Genomic DNA, 18,772 nt, shown 5'->3' with positions numbered 1-18,772 from the left:
CTAAATGCAGCGGAATAAAACAGAGAGAGAGAGAAGAAGAACGACACAAAGCAATTATACCGGTTCCTTCCACAATCCGGAAGTAGTCCAGTCCCCCTTGCACTTCCAAGGAGATTTCACTATGAGTAATATCTGATTACAAATGCTCAAGCACACAAGCAAGAGACTTCCAATGCTCAAGCACACAAGCAAGAGACTTCCAATGCTCAAGCACACAAGCAAGAGACTTCCTTTGCTCAAGAACACAATCAAGAGACTTCCTGCTCAAGCACAACTGCAAGAGACTTCCTAACTAAACAAAATTACACAGAAAATTGTTTAAGGTTGAACACTTGATATACAATCAGAGGTGCTCACAATACAAATCAGATACAGACTCAATGGACTTAAGAATTTCTAAGATATGACTTTGAGACACAGAAATTCTAAGTGAATGCAGAACAATTTCAGCAGAGGTTTGGTACTTGTGAAAATCTTGTGAGTCTTTCGTTCAGCGTTCTTGCATTACCAATTCTCTAGGTCTTCACTCCTTTATATAGAGGTGTGAGAGAGACGTTGTGAAATTGCCAGCACACCAAAGAGTCGTTGTTGAAGCTTGATCTTTCACCAATAATCTTTTGCCTGATTTGGCTGTTGTCCTATGAAGAACAAATTTGAAATCCATTCCTTATCCAAAGGAACATCTATGCAGGCGAAACCGTATTCTGGAGCTGTTTTCTTGTCCTGTAGCGCGGACACAAAACAGAGTAGTGGAGAACGTGGTTGTACAATTCGTACAAAGTACAATGTCAACGCTTTCGTCCAAATTGCAAACACACGCCTTCAAACACCTTTGAAATGACCGTTGCAAACTCCACTAATCCTTTGTTTGTGTTTTCGAATCCAATAGACAGCTTTTGCATTGATAATTCTTCAATTCTTGATTCTTTGCAAATCCAGTTGATATTCAGCTTCTGGTGAAATGGCTTCTGATGAGGCAGCTTCTGATGATGCAGCTTCTGATGATATGACTTCTGCAGCTTCTGATGACGCAGCTTCTGATGATGTGGCTTCTGGACCTCTTGTCTTCAGAAGCACTATTCTTCAGGAGCAGCTTACTTCAGGAGCGCTATTTCTTCAGGAGCAGCTTGACTTCAGGAGCGCTTTTTCTCTTCAGTAGCAAGTTGCCTTCAGGAGCGTCCAAGCTTCAAATTTTTGTTGTTTCCATAGCTCTTTATTTGCTCATTCAGAACCAATGATGATGTAACTTTATAATTATGGTCCTGTACACTTGAACAAATATTAGCTAGTCCAATTTACAATTTTTAATACCTTGTTATCATCAAAACCCTTTAAGGTTCATTGTTAAACACATTTTGTTCCAACACTTTTTACACGGTTTCTTGGCTTGTTCTTAATTCTAGTCAACAGATTTGATGCATTATGTGCTTCATCATATGATACATGTGCCACCTCCCTTTCAATAACTCTTTCTATCTCATCCATGGATACATCCTCGTCGATACCTTCATCGTTGAACACACCTTCATCGTTGAAGACACCTTCATCCACATAACTTGATTGTGCACTACCGTATAACTTCTTCATCTCTCTAGTTTCCGATTCAAGAAGAGATATCCTTGCGGCAAGTCCTTTGTTTGCTTCACCCAACAGGCGATTGTTAACAATTAACTGACCAATAACAGGATCTGGTCTCCATTTAATATATCCACTTGGTGCTCGTTCTAACACCTCCCTCACAACTTCATTTGCAACCTCTTCTTTAGTTGCACTTAACTCTTCAATAACCTGTCAAGGTAGGTACAATATAAATATTAATGAACTATTGACACTGCTTAATCTCAATATATACACAAAATTCATAAAGTTAAATATAAATAATAATAATATTTATTCAACCTTACCAAATAATTATCAAGCAAGTATGATATATTTTTGCCAACCAAACTAACACCACGCGCCTTCATAAATCGTGGAAACGTTGGTGAATCATGATAACTTCGTTCGTATCCTAGCACATGCTCTAGAGCCCATACCTATATATACATATATTATACAAATAAATAAATAAAATTAAATTGTTCCCTTCACAACACTTACTTCCAATTAACAAAGATAAATGTACATTTTTGAAAAATACTCTTACATCTCCTATAAAACTTCATCCTATGTCATATAGAGTTAAGTTGATATACTCAAATTCAATAGCATTCAGTTGTATTTAAAAGTGCTTACAAATTATTACTACATTTTAATGTGAGTTCCACTTGTTTCAGTCACAAGTGACAGTTACTAACAAGCTCTAAATATCAACGAATAAAAGATCAATTATAATCATGTCACAATATGGCATGAAGACAAAAGAAGCGGCATTATCAGGATACATCAACCTTACAATCTAAAAACTCAAACTCAAGAAACTCTTGTAATATATAAACTATGTTAGATTTCATTCTTCACATATATATAATACTCTACACTGACATATATGATCACAAAGACTGGCCTATAAACGTATAAAATGATCATACAATAACATACTTGTAATACAAGAGCGCATCCCTTAATTTGTAACCGTGAAGTATTTTTTCCTTCACAAAAAAGAGGCGCTACTCGATTTAAACTTCAAGCAAGAGTTTCATAAACAGCGACACCCCAATTGTATATCCCAATGGAGTTCAAGTCGTCTAACATTTTTAGGCACCAACCACTAACCTTATCAGTTGAATTTGGAAAGTAGAACTCGGCAAAACCAAGAAGTAAATAAAGTCGGCAAAACTTCTCAACATCTTCGTCTCCTTCCATATTAATAATTTTAGCATAAATTGTTTTTACATTGATGACTTCATTATCAAACATTGCTTTCGTAGTGGATGTACGGTCTTTTTTGAAGTTCACCTTTTCACCAATTATACGAAGTCCTAATGCAAAACATACATCTAAAGGTGTAAACCGTATTATCCGACCTTGTATAGCAAACCCCCCACTCCTATCATCCCATCTTTCTACCAATTCTTCAAGAAAATTTTCGGATATTTTAAATTTCTTAGGCAAACTCAATAACCATTTAAATGGTGTTTTTTGAATTTGAGACCTTTGAAGTTCAGTAAGCTTCTCGTGCACTTTAGTAATATACTTCGACTTACATTCATGTCTGAGACGTAACTGTAATAAACAAGAATTCCAAAGGCGACATATAAGGAAAGCCATTAACAAAAACACTAATGAAATCAAACAAACTAATTGACATTCGTCACATACACATACCATTTTGTTGGCTAGACAATGCTAGAATTACCACGAGAACAAATGCTATTGATATTAGTGGTTGAGAAGACTACAACAGATGCAATTGTTATTGTCGACCAACTTAATTTTTACTGTAATAAGAAATCAAAAATATGAAGGCGTGTCAACTTCACAACTTATATAATTTCGTTTACCGTCAAATGCAATCTTCAAATTATTTAGATGTTACTGTCAAAAGCAATCTTGAATAATTTAGTTCACATCCACTACTATGTCTAACTTTTATCTGAATGAATGACCATGTAATTTTCTCTATGAATAAAAAGAATTGACTTATGAACATCAATGAATGTCTTCCTTCAAACGTCTATGAAAATTGAATTGTTGAAATTGAGTTTGAGATTTTTTTAAATTGGATTTAACACTGTCGATATTTACTTAACGATTCAACTGGTTCTAAAAAAAATCGGTAGTTCTCGTGTCTGCTGAAAATCTATACCCAAAGAATTGTTTTTTTATTCCGAAACATGGAAATTTGATTACTACAAAACCAGACCCAACATCATAGTGAGAAAATTAAGGACACATATCCATGTCTTATCGGTAACATTCCTTTAAACTTAGCATCGCAGCAAATTGACCAAAATAAGGACTCGTATCTATGTTTAGGCACACCATAACAAATGAGGATATTCTATCACCATAACATTCTGCGTATAATTGATGGTCCACAAAATAACAAATTTGGCAACACAAATCAAACTACATTGGAGCTTCAATCTTCCATAACAGAATTCTAAGAAATATTTTCAGATCACAAAAACAATAAATACTTACAGATGTTTGTGATGATGCTGACTGTGATGCCGATGCTGCCACAGGAGTTTTCAAGCCAAGACCAGGTGCCACCACAAAACATACATAATAAATTACAAGTTCCACCTCTACAAAGAATAATACTAATTAAGGATTAAAATTTGTATCAAGCTTTACAATGTCTGCTCCAAGATGAAAGAGGGTGATCAGATAAAATAGTTCCAACTTCTGAGATATGACACCAAACTACCTTATAAAATTAGAAAGGGATAGCTCTTTACCTTATCTGCTGAACCAGTTATGATAGATTTGCCCTTACCTACAAACTTCACGCTTGTGACCTACCAAAAGCATTACAGGTCAGCTAATAGATTTTGAAGAAAATATAAATCCTGCAATTCCAGCTAAAATAAGACCGAGCTTTTTAGAGTGACCGCTGAGTGTAGCTAATACCTGTCCTGATGGACAGTCAAAAATAACAGCATTTGTATCAATATTTCCAGTTGCGATTATGTCCTATAAAACGGAATTAGTTGATCCTCAGTTATTGCACATTAGTTTTCTAATTACAAAATATTTCGTTTTTTAATATTACTTGTACAGATTAAAAGTAATACCTTAGAATAAAGGATATCAAGAGCTAAAATGCCTTAATTAAAAAATATTTCGCTTTTGAATATTACTTAGAGATTAAAAGTAATACCTTAGATGAAGGATATCAAGAGCAATAATGCCCTGTTTGCTAGTTTTGTTTAAGGGATGGCAAGATATCTGGGTATATGTCTCTAGAGCGTCAACAGAAGCCAAAGTTACAGGAATCTGAAATAAACCATAGAACATGTCACAAACAAGTTAAATGTAAATGCCATTAATGTGTGTGCGTGTGTGTGTAATTTCAAATTTTTCAAAGGATCTAAGGAAACTAAGAAAATACAACCATTGTGAAGGCTTTATACACTTCTATAATCTATACTATATAATATATTAGCATAAAAAGTGTATAACAAACGGATCTCAAAGATAAGGGCGTCGAGTAAAAAACCCAGCATACAACAATAACCATCAAAGCTGTTTTCCACTAGGTGAGACTAATTAGATGGATCAAACAATGCTATAATGTTTTGTCATGAAACCTCATGTATAATAATAACCCATTGAACCTTAAACTTTCTCGCTAATGAGTTCCTATTTTGTTCTGTGACCCACAAAACTGGCTATAGACTAACCCAATGAATGTCCATAGCCTCCATTAAACAAACATTATCCATCAATAAACACACATAACATAAAATTCAACCCATTCTTAACTTCAGTACTGCCAAAATCTCAGATAAAAATTAAAAAAATATTGATTTTCAATATACCCATAAATGTGTATGAATAACAAGAATAGTGAATCACAGCAAAATTGAGAAACGCCGACGAGATAAATTACCAGATACCGCAAGAATAGTAAATATACACAGATCTAAATTACCTGATTTTTTTAATCCGCATATATATATATATATATATATATATATATAATACACCACGCACCAGCAGTGCAAAGTGGTTGCAGAGGAACAAACAAACAGGCAAACAATACAAAGGAAACCTGCTGCAAACAGAGCTAGCATAGAACCAAAATAGCCGCAGGAAAGGACTTAAAAGCCAAAAAACAAAATGTACAAAGACCAATCCTACAAGCTAACCAAGCATAACACATGCATTAACTAACACAGGAGCCGAATGTCATTTCCACATTCACTATTCTTGTTCAATAACCAAATCTATTTAGGCACTCTCTAAGGCTAAATTACCAGATTGAACAACCAAATCAAACAAAAGGGAGATGAAGATTGAACAACCAAATCAAACAAAAGGGAGATGAATGAATATACCTGAGTTGAAACGCTGACGAGAGAAAGAAAAGAGAGATTGTCGGCGAGGGTGCTACGATGGGTGAAAGTGGAGAATCGAAGATCGACGGCGGCGAGGGTGAAATCTCATGAGGTGCTGCGATGGAGTAATCACGGCGGCGACGGAAGGTTGAAATCACGGCGAGGGAGAAAAGGGGGAAAACGGAAATCGCATGAGTGAGAGAGAGATGGGCCGAGTGAGAGAGAGTGGTGCTACAGTTTTTTGCTTTTTTTATTTATCATTAATGATTTTTTTAATGACATGGATTTGGCCAAATTTTTAATTAATAAAACTTACCACAATGGAAGGGTGTAGAGTGGTATTGCCACCTATGGTGGTATACCTATCACTGCTCCTAGATACTACATTCTAGAATGTTCATGGCATTTTCTTATACAAATGTATTAGTTTATTCTACTAACTACTCAAGTATTCTAGAAAGATCTTTAAGTGTGCATCATCACTTAAAAAGTATGAGTGATTCTATATACATTTCTAACATATTCTAGAAATATCTAGAAATGTGCATCATATTTCAACATAAACGGTAGAATAATTTTTGTGTTTATAGGTTGGTAAGAGAGAACATCTTTAATTGGTTATTCATAAATAAAAGGTTAAACTGCACTTTTCACCTCCTAAGTTTCAAAATGTTGCGATTTTGGACCCTATTAAAAAAATGGCAAAAGTGACCCCATATTTAACTAAATATGCTCTTTTGACCGCCTAAAAATCTGTTGTTTGATGTAAGTAAGGTTGCATGCTGACTGTACGTTTCAGTGATACACTAGTAAAATGTTTGCCTAATTTAGGAGTCTTTGTATTAAGTGGATTGGCTTCTTCTTTCTCATTTTCATGTCTTTGTTGTCAATTATGGAAACTAGCCTGACCAAAGAAAAACCTAACATATCGTGCTTACTCTCACTAATTCTGCCTGAATTAGAAAACAATGCATGTTACGGAATTACAGTAGCGGTATATGTCATTCTCAAGATGAAATCCAATGTGCTTTAGAAAATTGCAACATAAACAATAAGCAAAGTGCTCGCAACATAACTTCAACTCATATGGAGTTACAATTAGTGGGGACGATAAAACTGTGATAGCCAAATATGATAAATGATCACTACGATTAAACCATTAACCGAAATTTATGTCATTCGCAAAAAGACAATACCACTAATCTTTTTCGTCTATTTCCTGCATTGCTATAGCGGTCCCAGGCATTGAATTAAGCATATACATAGCGCAAGAGAAGAGTCACTAAAAATAGTCCCACATCAATTAAAAGGTGTTGTATAATATTGTTTATGAACATCAAGATGTCTTATATAACTTGAGTGTGTGGATGACCTAGGTAAACATATTTATTGTTAACTCAGCGTCAGTCATAAACTTTTAATTATTTAGCTAATTATTTTTTTTATTATTTAGCTAATTATTTTTGTTTAAATTTGTGTCTTACATTTTTTACGAGTAAACCATTAAATTTGTCCATTTCTCTGTAAATCATTCTCAAATTAGGCCATGACTATTGATATTTCAAACTAGTTCATGTCTTTGTCAAAAGCTTTTCAATTATGTCCTTGTCTCTATGTTTTATATATTTTTTGATTTAAATTTTTATTTTTTATTTTTCACGAGGAAACCAACGAATTGGTCCATGTATTTATTTTTTTTTTTGACAAAAGTAAACGATATTCATTCATTCAAATTGATAAAGTTCATCGATACAATACAAATCCAAATTCGCTAAAAACAAAAAGGGTGAATCTGTGAACAAACTCACAGCATCCATGTTAATAGCATAAAACGGCAAAGTATCTATGCCTACAAATATGACTAATATGACTATATTCAAGTCTCCGGAATACTCATGTCTCCGGATCTGCAACGTTGACGACGCCAAAGTCATTGTCATTGATCGGATCTGCACTTGCTCAAAGCTAATCTTTCAACCTGAATCAAATAAACACCGCACTAAGACGGGAAATCAAAAACACACCGCACAAAGACGGGAAATCAAAAGAAACAGAGTCGTTCAGAGACGACGAAATCACAAAAACAAATGAAAGAAAACAGAAAATATGTGAAATCACTTATTTAATTAAGATCGAAGGAAAAAACAACTCGAAGGGGTGATTTTGGGTCAAAATTGACCCTAAATCACCCCTCTGACAAGAAAAAGAAGAAAAAAGGGGTGACGGCTAGGGTCTGAGAAGAAGAGAAGAGAGAAAGGTGAAGTTAATTCTAATTCCCATCAAATTGACCAATTGGTCCATGTATTTGTAAACAAGTCTCTATCTTTGTCAAAAGTTTCTCAAATTACATCCCTTGACATGTCACAAAACCTTTATTCTATAGTTATTAAAAGTAAATGTGTAATTTACCCTTAAATTAAAATTAATGTCCACCAATTTCAAAAAATAGCAACAGTTATTAGTAATCATTCCGTGTTGTGTCCTTTTAATTATTTTTTTATGTAATTAATGGAATTGAGTTTTCGTTCTACATAGTCATGAATTTTTTAATTAGTTCATAATTAATTCGTGTCTTAGTGGTGAATTTTTTTTAAGGAACAAAATTGTAATTCTAGATGTTTTTGTTGAAAAATCAAAATTTGATTTTGCATGTTTCTGTTAGAAAAACCTACACAAACTAACATTATGATTACAAATGACTAATACTACTTGTGTTAAAGTGGAGACAATTCAATTGATTTTCGTCCAAAATTGAATTGGAGAGAATTTGACAAGTTTTGAAGGAAATATGCTAATGGGAAGACTGATGCTTCTGTTCTGCATATGTGCAGGATCAAATCAACATTTAACAGCCAATGGAACCGGCGGCAGTTAACTGCCGAGGAAAACTTCGGCAGTTAACAACCGATGGTATAAACCGGCGACAGTTAACTATCAAAGGGACATTTGCGTCTTTTACAGTTGTTTTTCTAGCCTTATATGAAGTGTGAACATCAATTATCTTTTATCTATTGCATTTATTATTTCTGATGAAAAAGTTGAAAAAGGTTGGATTAGAGTGTTGGGCCTTACTTCAATTTAGCTTATTTTTTCTAAAAGAAGGTCCGAAAATCATCTTTTTTGGAGGGAAATTTAGCAATTCAATATTATTTGGTTAAAGTGGTTATTTATGATTTATAATTTGAGAAAAATTGATGAAAGTGGTGTTTTCTGGTCACAATTACTATAAAAGATAATAAAATGTACTTTGAAAATTTGATGATTTGGCATTGGATGCTGTAATATCCCACTTTTATGATACGATGATTTACCTGTTAACGATAGAGTAAGCGCGGTTAAGACTAAGGGTAAAATGGTAATTTATCATGGAGGGATTATTTAAGGATTTTAGGCCCAATATTTTCATAATTCACATCACTTTCTCTCTCTAGGGTTTGTAAGAAATTTTTGCTCTCCCTTCTCTCTAGGGAAATCGGTTCCCTCCTTCCCTCACTCTACTCAATCTTTGATTTCATCTTCCTTCTTGTGTTAATCAAACATAAGATGGTTAGGGTTTATGGTTTTGGTTAGTGGAATGTTAAAGCAATCTTCTCTTTTCTTCTCTCCTCATGATCTTTGCTCAATCTTCTCCTTATCCTTCAAAGAATTAGAATCCAAGCGAGAATAGTGTTGGTTAGTTGTTGGTGACAAGTTGGAAACAAGCTTCACTAAACATCCATCTTTCAACTAGGGTTTTGAGCTTAGGGTTTGCTATCAAGGGCTTGAAGTTGTGTGCATATTCTCAAGTTAAATTAAGGTGAGTTCTTAGGTAGTTCTTGTCCATGGGATGTGGGTAAAAGCTTACAAGAAAATTATGTATTTATGCTAGGGTTTACATATAGAAAATTTATCCCTTTTTGTGTCATGCATCTTTATACATGTGAATACTTGTTCTAAGACTATTTTACAGTTTCTATATGATCTCTAGTAACTTGCCATGCCTTGGGATGCTTGTGTGGAGGATTTTGGGTCAAAAATGGAGTTTTTAACAGTCTGAACTGTCAAAACTCGCCTAGGCGAGCTATTTACTCGCCTAGGCAAGCAACACCCACAGGGAGGGGTGTTTACTCGCCACCATTCTGGCCTAGGAGAGTAGCTACTCGCCTCCCACACCAAAATCACTCGCCTAGGCGAGTTGACAGTAAGGTGACTCACTGTTTTGCTTGTTCCGGGTGGTTTTGGCGTGGCGTGAGCGTTTTTCTTTGTCAAGTACTTTAATATTAAACCCCTTCAAATAAGACTCCAAGGCATGGACTTTAAAAATGTTTCTTGATAATTAAACAAGTATTCATAACGTATAAATAAGCATGGCATACAAGAATTTATAACACGAGTTGATTGGATAGCAAGCAATAACTAATGAGGGGAAATGAAATTAGAACCTTGACGTAGATGTTGAGATTTAGAATGTTGAGCATGATTTTATATGTATGATAAAGTGCGATGAATAATCTTCTACGCTCATGAATTTGTATGTTCTTACCCAATGGATCGATCAAGGATCCGAGTTAAGGAAATTAACTCAAGAGGTTATAGATTAACCATTCATGTATGCATAAGACTATGATTAATACAAGATGTAGGTGTTCGTGTCTCTCGTTATCCACGACAGGGGGATACGAGAGGTTCTCGACTCAAGGGGAACGATTCAAGCCGTGAGGGACCCGCACAACACCGAGGGAGTCCGATGTGCGTACATCGGTCATGTATGGGAGTGTACTCGGGGTTACTCCACCCGGGACTCTCCGTAAAATGAATCAAGATAATGTTTGATTGTTCAACGCTAACATAATGATTAAAATGAATGTATTCATGCATGATTATGATATGATGTTAGATATGATCAATTATAAAAGATTGCCAAGGACGAACTTAGGTTACCCTATTCGTCCGGTATAGGTTGTGCCATGATTTGATTCATGCTTAGGCTTAGGTGCGTTTATCGTATCTTAGCAAAGCGGTACTAGGATCCCTCGACCGCCATGGCACGTATGATATTAGCAAGCCTATAACAAGTTAGGAGATACCTAAGACGGGTCTAGTTGCACGACCGTTAAGGGTATATGACCACACACGTATAATCAACCGTCAGGTTGTAATATAGACACGTGATAACCATAGGTATCCACGAGGTTATCACTAGCCTAGGGCTAGGAAGAACTCACTGAGGCATTATGTCTCACCCAACTCATTATATTGTTCAGGTTCACAGGTTTCGCAAGGAAAAGGTAAAGAAAAAGTCTTGGATTGATCGTGACTTCATGGATTCACTTTGATGTAGATTAAAGATGCCTATGTTATATTATGAGATGTGTTGTTACAACTTTGTATATGTACTTAGTTTGACAAACTTTTGGTGTAATAATGTAACATAGAAACTTTGGATTGTCGATGTATCTAAACTTACGACTTGATGTCGTTTCCGTTTGTATAATTAATGTATCCAATATCAGTTTTAACGCTTATTTGAATATTCTAGACACTTTCAAATTTAGGCGTTACAGATGCTTGAGAGTGTGACATATTGGATTAGAGACCTAAAACTTGTTCCATGTTTGTATATCATTAAGATTAAGATTAAGAAGTATCTTCTTCTAAAGCTAAAAGAAGTAAGTGGGAAATGGTGTCGATAAAAACTTAGATGAGAGTATTTATAATCATCAAGGTGATTTTTGTTACCATAGATAAATACATGGTCAATTGTTAGTTATTATTTGAAGTTTATGTTAGGAAGTTACAAAAGGTAGTTACATTGTGATGTAAATATATGTGGATTATTGTATGATTTATGTAAGTAAGTTAGAATAAACAATTTATTTACTGAACTAGCATGGTATCAGGAGATATCATTCCATAATCAATCGTATATTCATCTTCATCTTGCAATTGATTGTTTTTCTTGCAATCTCTTGTATTTAAGTCTGTTAAATCACCATGGCAAACCAAAACATCCTTCCAGATTCAATTACAAATCTCCTAAATCCATATTTTGTTCATGCCAATGACAGTCCTTAAAACCATTGGTTTCTCCACTACTTTCTGGACCAAACTATCATACATGGTCTAGGGCTATGAAAGTTGCTCTCATGGCAAAGAATAAGATAAGTTTCGTTGATGGTTCGATCTTACCACCTCGCCTTCACATCCTCTCTATAGAGTATGGCAGCGATGCAATCAGGGCCGGCCCATAGCCCGTCGAGGCTGGGCTATGACACCGGGCCTCAAATTTTTTGGGGCCAAAATATTATTTTTTTTGTTTCCAAGGCACGAAAATATTAGTTATATACTTATTAATGTGAAAAATTAACAAGCGGATAGCAGTACTTCAGTGGCATGGCCGCTTATGTTTTAGTGGGTGGTCATGGGTTCAAGTCTTGCTTGAGTATTTTTTGTAATAATTTTGTTTAGTGTTTTTTTTTGGGCCCAAATTTTAATTTTTTTTTACATCCTTTAAAAGACTAAAACTGGGCCTACGGATTTGTTAAGACGGCCCTGGATGCAATATCATGGTTCTTGCTTGGATACATCGATAAGTTTCAGAATAAATCTTACAATCAGTTTTGTTTTGTGGATAGACAAAGCATTTGAAGTTTGGAAGAATCTCAAGGATCGATTCTGTCAGGCTGATGTTTTTCGCATTTCTGATCTTCTAGAAGAAATATTCAAACTTCATCAAATTATCTTATCAGTAACTGATTATTTCACACAATTATTAAAGATCCTTTGGGATGAGTTTGAAAATACACTTTTTAGTTTTGAGTTGAAATTGGAATTGCATAACATAATTGAGTTAATTCTTTGAGATACAATTTACGCAAGCCATTTGTTTGTTTATCTCATCCCCCATATGTTTCTTCACTCAACCAATCTTTTTCTCTTATCACTTCTGAGAAATATTTTAATTTACATTTTAGATGATTGGTGTCTTCGTTCTATCGCATGTTCTGGTAGTTTCGTGGGTAGTCTGTGTTTTTAAAAAAATATATTTAGTGTGTACGTGTTAAAGGATCACCTCGTTAATTAGGTCTATTTGCCTTTGTTTTCTCGTATGGTCTGGCAGTTGTCGGAAATATTAATTGAAATAGATTTTGGATAGTTAGGCAAGATAAGAGAGTTATTGTGACATGAGAGCGAAATTCCGTGGATCTCCATGAGTGATAGTTTTCTTTATCTATACTATTATAAAGAAAACTACCCCTTTCAGCACACTTTTAGGTTGAACTTTTCTTTCCAAAAATATCCTTAATTTTAAATTTTAATTTTAAATACAAATAACACATGTAACAAATAGATAAGAATAAATTTAATTTAAGGAGAAAACTTGCACACAAATCCTTATGAACTGTTCTTACTGTTAGCCAATTATAAAATAACACGTGGATTACTAATTCATGTCACTAATCGTACATGTTAACCCTCTTTTACCTCCGTTAACCACATATCAAACTCAGAAAAAATTAGCACAAAACAAAAACCCATGTTACTTTTTCTCAACCGGTTTTATGTTGTATATTTGTGTTGTTCCCCTCAATACAACCAACAAAGATTGACAAGTATTTTAATGTCCCTTCCACAAAAAACAATATTTCCATATTATTTTATTACTCCCACAAAAAACAGTATGTCCATATTATTTTATTATTTTATTAATATAAGTTACTCTTCCTTAGCCTTTGATCAATTTAACAAACGTGAGCAAAAAATAATAGTAAAGATTGGACTTTAAATCCGCTAAAAAAAGGTCAGTAACAAACGTCAGCAAAAAAGAATGTTAAAGATTGGACTTTAAATCCTCTAAAAAAATATTAGTAACAAACGTGAGCAAAAGATATTGTTAAAGATTGGACTTTAAATTCGCTAAAAAAAAGTTAGGAACAAACGTAAGCAAAAAATATTGTTAAATATTGGACTTTAAATCATCTAAAAAAAAGATTAGTAACAAATGTAAGCAAAAAATAATGTTAATGATTGAACTTTAAATCCTTTAAAAAGAGATTAGTAACAAAAGTGAGCAAAAAATAATAATGTTAAAGATTGGACATTAAATACTCTAAAGAAAGATTAGTAATAATTGTGAGCACAAAATAATGTTAAAGATTAGACTTTAAAACCTCTAAAAAAATATTAGTGACAAACGTGAGCAAAAAATAATGTTATAGATTGGACTTTAAATCCTCTAAAAAAATATTAGTACCAAACATGAGTAAAAAATAATAATGTTAAAGATTGAACTTTAAATACTCTAAAAAAAGATTAATAACAAACGTGAACAAAAAATAATGTTAAAGATTGGACTTTAAATCTTCTGAAAAAAAATATTAACAACAAACGTGAGCAAAATGGACTTTAAATCCTCTAAAAAAAATATTAGTAACAAACGTGAGAAAAAAATAATGTTGAAGATTGGACTTTACATCCTCTAAAGAAATATTAGGACTCAAAATATTTTAGAAAAATATTTGTTAGCACTATATTAAATATTAATTATCAACACGTTTCTAGGAGAACAACATAATTTGTTGTCATTTGACGAGGTTGAAGGGGATACTCATAACTTATATCAACTGGAATTTCTAAACTCAATTCCTCAATGAAGTATCCCTCCACATATTTTAAAGGTAAAAAAAGGTGCATCTTTGATGGACTTGTGAAACTTAAACCCTAGATATGGCCTGTGTAGTGGGACACGATTCTTATGTCGTGGTTTACTAAAGAATATGTTGGATGTGGAAACCCTAACAGGAAGCAATGCTGGAAAAAGAGCATTCTTGCCCAAAATTAAATTAAAAATAAATGTGAATTCATGACTTCCCTTTGTGCTTAATAGAAAACAATTTCCCATTAGACTAAGTTTGCTATTACCATAAATAAGTCACAAGGGTAGACCATTCCCAATGTCGGAATCTATCTTCCACGACATGTTTTCAACCCTGGTCAATTATGCGTAGCTTTATCAAAAGGGGTTTCTCAAATTTCAACAAAAGTTCTCGTTAAAGAATGGAAAATAGAAGAAGATGGAGACTTTACAAAAAATGTAGTTTTAAAAAATATTATTTTATCGTAATCATAGCAATGTTTCTTTTACATAAAATGTCATTTATACATTTATGTTACGATGTTACTAATTACTATTAGAATAAACAATAAATGATCATTATTTTATCTTAATTTTATATGCAGGCAAACTAAAATATGTTGAGTTCAAAAATAATTTTGTTATATGCCTTGACAATATTTTTTTTATAATCAATATATCAATAATTTTCATTAATATTTTAAAATTTAATAAATTTAATCAAAATTATACAAACAAACATAATTAAATAATCACATGTGTGCCCGTCTTTCCACTAGTATATAGTATAGATAACAGTATATATTTTTTTGTTGATAGATTCTCCGACACAGAGATGTGGGGATAGGCAGGGATGAGATAAGAGTAAAAAAAAAATCGACACAGAAAATATAAATCATGACCAAATTATATTATATATTTGATTTTACTTTACAATAAACGAATAAATGATATTAAAAAAGTTAATTAAGGAACATCAATAGTTCTTTATAAATGAACCATAGAAACTTAACATTAGGATGTACTTTGAAGTTTATAAAAGTTATCGGATCTTTGGTGTTTGTCAATGTGGGACTTTTTAGCTAAAAAATATTAAACAAGGGAAGAAGGTATGTGATGATATTAATCTTAAAAATTTATTTTATCTCATAATGCAATACAACTTTTCAATCTGATCTTGTAATGCTAAAATATATTTAAACTTGTTTCTCAATCTCTCAAGCACAATGCAATACAACTCTATATTTAGATTAAATTCACCTCATCCGTTTTAAATGCATCACTACAATTTATAGAAATATACCTCTTTTTCTCAATTTTGGTTTACTTTCAACAGTATGCGTTCAAAATATTGCATCAATATATATTGAACTAACAGCAGTTTTGGAAGACCCAACTAAATTAATTCGGATCGGAGCATGCTTTTGAAACTGCAAAACTAACAGCGGCAGAGCTAGCACAATTTTTACGAGGGGATCAAATATAAAGAAGAAATAAAATATATTTTTAAAACCAATATATGAAATTTAATCAATATTTGTTTTCACAGGCAATTGTCTCCATATTTTTTAGAAAGCCTTCATAATACAACCAATCAACCCATAAACTCATGCTTTCTGATTAACAAACAAATGGACATGAAAACCAGATGAACATGATGCTTTATGCAGTAGAAACACAATTAATACGATGACCTTTGGGATATTAAAAGAAGAAAAAAAAACTACATTTTCCGTAAATTCCGTGTGTTGACAACATCATCATCATCATCCTGTCAATAGAAAAATTATTACCCTTGTTTTCTGAGTCAATAATTTAACAATTCTTTTTATGAAATAAAGAACTAATTGTTCAGATTTCTATTTTATTAAACATCATTTTATTAAAAACAACATCATTTCATTGTTTTTATAATAATCATATTAAATTTTTTACATTTTATCGTAAAAAAATTAATATTCACTATTATGTATAATAAAAATATTTATAATAATCATATTAAATTTTTTACATTTTATCGTAAAAAAATTAATATTCACCGCTCTTTCTACTGCGCTAACGCATGTGATTATTTTATTATGTTTGTTTGTATAATTTTGATTAAAATTTTTAAATATTAATGAAAAATTATTGATATATTGATTTATAAACAAAATATTGTCAAGGCATATAACAAAATTATTTTTGAAGTCAAGATTATTTTTGTGAAAATTTGATTGGCCACGTTTCGCTCAATGATATCATTAGTGCATGATATTTCAACTTCATTTCGTTTTTCTTTTTCTTTCCGTCATTTATAATTTTCTCGTCTTTGAAGTAGTCGTTATTGTGTTTGCTCATTGTCCATTCTCTGTTTTCTTTTCCTTGCATATTCTGTCCTTAGTTTTTGTTGATCCTCCCTCAATATATAGTTGACTTTTGCTATTTCCCATTTTTCTAATAAGAACCATCAAAATTAAAAGATTAATAATTAATAATGAAAGAGATTTGTATTTTTTGTTTTAAAAGGGTAATAATGAAAGAGTCAGTAAAAGTACCATGCATATATTTATTTATTTTTAACTAAAAAAGACATGAATTTTTAATATTTTTTATAAATGTATGACTGTGATATTGTCCATATAGCGACATCCATGATTGCTCCATTTAGGTGTGCTCTATTTACCCAATTTCAAGCCATAGATACGTGACATGTCGCCAAAACAAATTTAAGTGTTAAAATTAAATAGAATGTGCGAGTTAATGTAAATGTGAGATTGTTCTGGGGCTATGCTACAACAGCAGTAGCAAGGGAAAGCCATTTAAAAATATTGAAGGTCCTTATCAATGGTGGGACGTCACAACTTACATGTGAGGAGGACAACCATTGTTGACTAAACTAACTACAAAAAAAACTTGAGTGGGGAAACAAATATCACATAGAAAGCATAAAAGAGTTGAATGATAGAGTTTTCAATGTCATCATCAGCACCAATGTTACATACGTTGCTGAAGCTATATTGCTTTTATTAAACAAAATAATGATTTAACACTTTGATTTCACTGTATTTTGTTGGATATTGGATGGGGGCCATGTGAGCAGTTTATCAATTGTATACTTGCAGAACGTTTGGAATCACAAAGAAAAAAGCAATGCTTTTATTCCTTTAAACGGCAGACGCAGTGAATGGAGCTTAACGTCAGGGAATGTTATTGCTTATTGTAAAATTAGAGGGGGTGTTTGTTACATTTACATATACCTCAAGGGAAGTCATTATAATTTTCCCTTTATTTAATAATTAAAAAAAAGAACCACGCTATCATAGTTTGTATAAACAATTATAAACTAGTAAAGTCAAATAATCCTTAAAATTAATCGTAAACAATTTGAATCATAATCACTTATAAATCAGCAAAGTCAAATATAATCCATAACATTAATCTTTGGTTAGTTATAATCCATAAAATTAATCGACTTTAGAAGATTTAAAGTCCAATCTTTAACAATACTTTTTGCTCACGTTTGTTACTAATCTTTTTTTTTGAGCATTTAAAGTACAATCTTTAACATTATATTTCGCTCACGTTTGTTATTAATCTTTTTTTCAGAACATTTAAAGTCCAATCTTTAACATTATTTTTTCTCACGTTTGTTACTAATTTTTTTTTAGAGTACTTAAAGTCCAATATTTAACATTATATTTTGCTCATGTTTGTTATTAATCTTTTTTTCAGAAGATTTAAAGTCCAATCTTTAATATTATTTTTTGCTTACGTTTGTTACTAATCTTTTTTTTTAGAGTATTTAAAGTCCAATCTTTAACATTATTATTTATTGCTCACGTTTGTTATTAATCTTTTTTACAGGATTTAAAGTACAATCTTTAACATTATTTTTTGCTCACGTTTGTTACTAATTTTTTTTAGACAATTTAAAGTCCAATTTTTAACAATATTTTTTGCTCACGTTTGTTACTAATAATTTTTTAGAGGATTTAAAATCCAATCTTTAACATTATTTTTTGCTCACGTTTGTTACTAATCTTTTTTTACAGGATTTAAAGTCCAATCTTCACAATTATTTTTTGCTCACGTTTGTTACTAATTTTTTTTAGAGGATTTAAAGTTCAATCTTTACCATTATTTTTTGCTCATGTTTTTTACAATTGATTAGAGGCTAAGGAGGATTAACCTATATTAATAAAATAATATAGAAATACTATTTTTTTTG

At 32.3% G+C, this 18,772-nt stretch overlaps 2 protein-coding genes across 2 annotated transcripts; both read right to left on the bottom strand.

Moving 5' to 3' along the window:
* Window positions 1–1,344: 1,344 nt before the first annotated feature.
* LOC146916780 (uncharacterized) lies at window positions 1,345–2,030 on the bottom strand. Its single transcript, XM_085721732.1, has 2 exons — window positions 1,905–2,030; window positions 1,345–1,788 (listed from the first exon to the last, which is right to left on the bottom strand). Exons 1-2 carry the CDS (start codon window positions 1,965–1,967, stop codon window positions 1,345–1,347), a joined length of 507 nt encoding a protein of 168 aa, XP_085577858.1. The 5' UTR covers window positions 1,968–2,030.
* Window positions 2,031–2,232: 202 nt separating this feature from the next.
* On the bottom strand, window positions 2,233–3,380 carry LOC146916779 (uncharacterized). Its single transcript, XM_085718722.1, has 2 exons — window positions 3,268–3,380; window positions 2,233–3,165 (listed from the first exon to the last, which is right to left on the bottom strand). Exons 1-2 carry the CDS (start codon window positions 3,268–3,270, stop codon window positions 2,626–2,628), a joined length of 543 nt encoding a protein of 180 aa, XP_085574848.1. The 5' UTR covers window positions 3,271–3,380; the 3' UTR covers window positions 2,233–2,625.
* Between the last annotated feature and the right edge of the window lie 15,392 nt (window positions 3,381–18,772).

This window comes from Medicago sativa, chromosome 6 (genome assembly GCF_051527215.1).
Source record: "Medicago sativa cultivar Bolivia chromosome 6, Bolivia_mono, whole genome shotgun sequence".
Classification (NCBI taxonomy): Eukaryota; Viridiplantae; Streptophyta; class Magnoliopsida; order Fabales; family Fabaceae; genus Medicago; species Medicago sativa.
The sequence above is the reverse complement of the archived record's forward strand: the minus strand, read 5'-3'. Positions and strand labels throughout refer to the sequence as shown.

Excerpts from the sequence above, each read along its gene's own strand:
- LOC146916780 (XM_085721732.1), bottom strand. The coding sequence starts at position 1,967 with ATGAAGGCGCGTGGTGTTAGTTTGGTTGGCAAAAATATATCATACTTG. Across the intron at positions 1,789-1,904 it reads ACTTGCTTGATAATTATTTG|GTTATTGAAGAGTTAAGTGC; the intron begins GTAAGGTTGAAT and ends CTACCTTGACAG.